We start from the raw sequence: 6,077 nt of genomic DNA on the forward strand, positions 1-6,077 counted from the left end.
CTCCACACTCCCATACCCAGTCCCACTCCCATTTCCACTCCCATTGAGTTGGGGCCCTCCTTTGGCGCCACGATTCGATTTGTGCCAACTAATGAGCTCTTAATGTGCGTTTATTCTTACGCATAACGAGCTTGCCAAACGTAATTACGTCCTGCCAATGTGTGTACGGCAGTTGTGGGTGTACACTCGTATCTCCCTCGCTCTCTCTGACTCTGACTCTACCTCTGCCACTCTCTGTCTGCGTGTGCGTGCGGTATCAGTGAGAGGCTGCCATGTTGGCGCGCTGCTTAATTGAAGTGGAGCGACGGACGGCCAGGGTGTTGCTGGGAGTGAGCTCTGTCTGGTCTGTGTGGATACAGTCGCTATCTGTAGGTTTGTGGGTGTGGGTGTGGGTATCCATTTGTGCCTGTGCCTGTGTGTGTCATGACGACGTTGCCTTGCGTCATTTTCATTTACGCCACATCCGCAAACGTTAACTCTTCTCCATGCCACTTCGTGCTGCTTTTCTCAGGATTTTTTTTTTGTTTTAAATTAATTTGCTTTTAATTTGCTTTATTATGTGGCAAACTCTCCTCCTTTCGCTGTATTTAATTAGTTTGCTTTTATCGTTAAGCAGTTAAGATGGCATCTTTGAGCAGGTTCGGAGAGAGGGGGAGAGAATGTGCGCGAGTCTCTCCATCAAGCATACGCCGCATGGGCTGGCATATATACTCGCACTCGCACTCGTATACTCGTGTAATTGAGTGATCTGAAAAGCTAGAGGGGGGTTTCCGATTGCATCTATCTTTGCGGACGGACACTGACATGGCAGATGTGTCCGGACGGCACTTAGCCGGGTTCTGCTTATCATTTAGGACGGATCAAGATCGGTTTGCGCATGCGTGAATGTTTCAGAAAAGGTTGCTCTTGCAGCAGCAGGGGAACCAGTTTATTGAGTAACCTTACTCTAGCCTCTTCCTCCCTTCCTTTCTCCCAGACACCTTTGTTCTCTCTCTCTCTCTCCTGCCTCTCTTGTGCTGGAGGTGTGGCCTAAAGAGTCGCTCTCTGAGCGCTTCGGCGCAGTAGCTCACTCACACACACACACAGTCTCCCGCTCATTCAGGCACTCACACATATGCCTGCCTTGTGGTAGACCATTGAAAAAGTGATGAAAATAACTCTCTGTCACTTTATTGGCGCTTAACGAGTTTGAGTTGATGAAGAATTTAATTTATGATGCTGCTCACACCATGGCCGACGCGAAAGAGATAGCAACAGTGTGTGAGAGAGAGAGAGAGAGAGATTGGGAGAGAGATGGAAGAGTGAGGGAGAGAGGAGGTGTTGCCGGTCCTAAAACCGCAGAATACAAGGCCTGAACTCGCAGGGAAAAGTTGGAACGAGAGAGAGAGAGGTGGAGTGTGAGAGCTCAAAAAAAGAAGAAATATTAATGAACTCGTAACTGTCGCTTTTGCAAATTGGTCTACATGTGTGTGTGTGAGTGAGTGTGTATGTGTGTGTGTTTGTGCACTTTTTGTATGAGTATGTGTGCGAGTGTGTGGCACTCACTCACATGGACAGGAGGCAACGGCAGCAGCAGCAGCCGCCGCTGCCGGCAGACGTCAAGCTTTGATGATTTAATTTTCTGGTCTTCTAATTTAATTTTATTATAGAAATACAGACATGGGCGTGTGTGTGTGTGTGTGTGTGAGGGCAGAGGGATAGGGAAGAAAGCCGCGTGCTCGTGTGTGTGCCACAGTCTATACAGCTATACATACATACATGCAAATTCGTTAATGGAAAATGGTGGCGTTTAATTGAAAAAGGAAGTGAGCCAAAGGGCTGAGCGACAGAGACAGGACACACACACACACACGAGCGTGAGAGTGTGAGATATAAAAAAAGGACCGAGTTTTCGATTGAAATTAATTTTCATGTGTGTTCCCGCCTCTTCGAGCCGCCTACCCAACTCTTTTCAGGCGACATTCTGTTTGACGTTTTTTTTTGTGTAAATATACCAACATATATTTAATATGATTTTTTTTTATTATTTTTAATGCGGTTTCTGTAGCAATATCAATTTGCAATTAATTGAATTTTAATTCATTCACAGAAACGAAGAGGAACGTAGAGACCAAATTGGTAGAAAGAAGAGCTGAAGCTTCAGGTTTCTCCTTCCCCACAAAGTTAATTAAATTAAATATTGCACACAGATAATTACAAAATGGCGTTGATTAATCGACAGCCACCATATTGATTTTGCCAACAATATTTAATGATTAACAATTAACATTGAACAGGGATTTTTGATGCAGGACCGGAAATGACATGCCATCCCAGTCGCTTCACTTCGCCATCCCGCCAGGACACAAAAGCCTTAATAAAAGCAATTAAAATTCATTAGCTGCATATACACTCTGTTATACACACACACAGACACATACACAAACACACACTCACACACTAATGCCATCATGCGCTCGTTTTCTCAATTATTCATTCAATTTTGCATGCCACAAAAGCAAGAGCCAAGGCAGCAAGTTCAGGACCTGCACCAACGACGCCAAACATACATATTCATGCGGCTAAATGAAAACGGCAACACTTAAATGCAATTTGCCTCAATTTTCCCAGCAGCAGAAGGAGCTGGCTCTGGCCCGCCCCCCCTTTCTCACTCTCCCGCTCTTTCTCTTTCTATCTATCTCTCTCACTCTGTCACCGGCGAGCACGTCGTCTTGGCTTAGAGCATCTTAACGTCTTTTCATGGCACTTACATCGTCATTCTATTCGTCTAATTTCATTTTCTTGCCATTTTCAGTGAAGCAGAAACTACGTGCCCTGCTCGGGGCAGAAGGGAGCGGTTACAGCTGAGGATTGAAACTGGGACTGCGACTGGATTGGGGCTGGGCTCCAGTGATTCAGCTCCTGAAGGAGTTGGATTTCGGCAGCCTGAATGCCTCATTCAAATTGCGTGCAATTATATATGTTGATTGATATGTTTGTATTGCAGCGACTCGATTCTCAAGATTTCCGTTTTCGGTTGTAACCGCAAGGGTTTCAGTTCTGTCAAATCAGTTTGAACCGAATTATATCGATCAGTGAGTGAATATATTTGAGATTCAATTGATCGGATCAGATATCGATCCAATCACATAATCATATAACTAAGACTTTTTTTGCCTACATATTTAAATGCATAATTTGTGCAAAATAAATCCAAGTACGTTTCTGGGGAAAATTGCATTAATTTTCTAACAAACATTTTCATTTTAATTGAACATTTTGTGTGCAATCAATTTGCATATCAATGGAATTATACATTTTTAATTGCATTTCTCGCACAAAAGTTTTAGTTTTCGGCCAAAAAATAAAAATAATAGACGTGGCCGAAAAATTAAGCTTTGTTTGTGGGAATTGAAATTCAATTAAGTTTTCAAAACACGTAAATTGCGAATGGCCGCGTCGCACCAATATTGACAGAGGCACAGCAAGCGGCAGAGAGAGAGAGAGTCAGAAAGAGAGAGAGTCAGAGAGAGAAAGAGATAGACACAACAACAACATCATCGAAACTTGTTTGAATAATTTCATTAGCGCTGATTTGCAGCAAACGCAATTGCATTGAAATTCACTTGGCCTGCCATTGATTAAACAAGAGTCGATGCGATGTCCAGGTCCATTCGAATTGGACGAGCCGATTGGTGGAGGGAGAGACACGGTGACGAGATGGAGCGATGCGGTCAGTGCTTCCACTTGCCCCAACTCTGAAATAAAAACTAATTACAGGGCAATGGCATGCACTGACCATGGTCGAGAATGTCCATCTATGGTTAGGCGCAAACTGATAATTATAAGCCTGGAAACTGGAACTGGAACTCTGATTGCCGAGCCGAGCAGAAGCAGCTGTAACAGAGGGGAATACAAATACCCCGCCTGGAGGGTGACTGGGATGGACGGATGGAGAGCGGAAGATGAGGGGTGCGTCGCTACAGGAGGTCCAACAAACCTAAAACCCAATCCCAGGCCAGAGCAAATATGTCCGCAACAGTTTCCGTTGCACTAACGAAATTACAGACGCAGACACACACGCACACACACGCACAGACACAGATGCACACAAATACAAATGCAGATACAGATCCAACCAAACAAGAAACACATAGGAGAGCCATGTCCTGCGGCGCTGAGGCGCATAGGAAGCGGTCCCGGACACTGACGCAACCCGGGGAACGTCCTTAGCTAATGCTAATGCTAATGCTCTTTGAACGTCTAATTAGTGGATTAGTATATAGGCAAACTATTTGCCCAACAAACGACTAACCTCATGAAATTGTGCGGAAGATTGCCCAAGTCCAATTAGTCCCTGCTTGGAAGCTAATGAAGCCCTGACAAAACGAGAGAACTTTCCAAACACACTACATACAAAGGATAGCAAATGTTTGTGTGTGTGTGTGGGCGTATAAAAAATATATATATTTTTTCTTTTTCAATTGTTAAGAAGGGAAAGGTGAGAAGAGTTAATTGATTGGAGACCGTAGAGCATGCTGTACTATTTTTGGTAAGGTTCTGTCCTACTGTCCCTGCAATTGGATCTTGTATATTAAGTGGGTATTCTTTGCTTGCGATGTCTCTTGATTTTTAGACTGCCAGGTTTCATATTGTAACAGCAGAAACCATTGAGTGTGTTAAGTTGAGTTTTGTTATTCTGTTCTGCCTCTTCTTTCCTAAAGAGAGTATTGTTTAACCGATTATTGTTTTTATATACGATTGTACAGACACACTCACCTATCGGTGTATACGATAGCGATTATAGAAAATCGTACGATCTTCGAGTGGCTGCACGGGTCGAGCGTTGGATCCGATGCGGGCGCCATGGGGGTTTCTCAGCTGGCGGAACTCGTTCAGCTGACGCTCGCTAATAGACAAGGTATTGGGATTGATGAGCCACTCGACCCCACGGTGGCAGGGTGGCTGCGTGAGCGATCCATTGTAGCTGAAGAACTCTGTGTAGAATGGTAGCATGAGGTAGCTGATGGGGAAGGGCGGAACCTCTACAGTGCTGCCCGCGTTCTGGACAGCCACGAGATGCTGGATGAGCACTTCCAGGTAGGGATTGTCCCGGCCCACCTCGAACATGTAGGAGATCATCAAAATACTTTGGCTGGAAATACAGCTCACGGACTGTGGAGGCGTGTGGAGGCACTGCATCTCCAGCGGATAGTGGGCGTTGTCGACGGTGTGCTCGGAACCCATGCTGTTCGACCAGCTCCAGCGGAAGCTGATCTCTCGAAACTCAAAGCGTCCCAGCAGATCCCCGCCGCCTATCATGGGCACACAGCTCGGATAGGAGGCTCGAAGCACCAAGGTGTGGCCGTTGTTCTGCAGAAGTATGCCAGCGGGCAGAACATTCCCGTTTGTCCACTCCAGGGGTATTGTGAAGTAGCTGTTCTCCATGCAGCACTGCTCGATGTTGACGGGACTCTGATTGTTGGTAGGCACATTCCAGCTGTGGGGACCTTTAATAGCTCCATAATCGAAAGTCGACATCCATCCGCTGCCCATCGCTACTCCGCCGGCCCTACTTGGACCGGCAGACAGTCTTGATCCTCGGGCCGTACCTGCTCTGTTGACTGCGCCTGCGCCTCCCCCCAGCGTTTCCCACAAACCATTGAGTCAGACACACGAACGATCCAAAACGGCACATAATCACCGCGGCCATAAATAAACTGAGGAATAGCTTGAAGAGATTCAGTTCCCACAGACTGTTATAGATTTCCCAGAGTTTTTCCTGCATTTTGAACACGTTAAAGTTGATTACACACACTGAGAACGAATTCTGAGCTCCTTCTCAGAGCTGCTGACAAATCTGGTGACGGTAAAGTGCCTGGCATCCTTGTGCCGGCTCGGGGCAAGCGGAAAAATTGAGAAAATTTCTAATTAAACCCGCTGAAAAGTTAATTATTTTGGAAAACAATTTTGGCGCGCGCAACAATTTCGTGCGAAAACATTTGCAATTTGTTTGCATTTGTATTTTGCATAAATTAATTACGCACAAAACGCTCTTCGGCAGCGGAAATTGCTTGCACAAATATCCTGTCTCCCGA

At 45.6% G+C, this 6,077-nt stretch overlaps 1 protein-coding gene across 1 annotated transcript; it reads right to left on the reverse strand.

The window, feature by feature from the left end:
* Positions 1–4,614: 4,614 nt before the first annotated feature.
* LOC111077859 (carbonic anhydrase 1) lies at positions 4,615–5,835 on the reverse strand. The gene is made up of 2 exons (XM_022372315.2): positions 4,759–5,835; positions 4,615–4,697 (listed from the first exon to the last, which is right to left on the reverse strand). The coding sequence occupies exon 1, from the start codon at positions 5,533–5,535 to the stop codon at positions 4,759–4,761; it is 777 nt and encodes a 258-aa protein (XP_022228007.2). The 5' UTR covers positions 5,536–5,835; the 3' UTR covers positions 4,615–4,697.
* Positions 5,836–6,077: the final 242 nt, after the last annotated feature.

This window comes from Drosophila obscura, unplaced genomic scaffold, assembly GCF_018151105.1.
Source record: "Drosophila obscura isolate BZ-5 IFL unplaced genomic scaffold, ASM1815110v1 contig_186, whole genome shotgun sequence".
Taxonomy (NCBI): Eukaryota; Metazoa; Arthropoda; class Insecta; order Diptera; family Drosophilidae; genus Drosophila; species Drosophila obscura.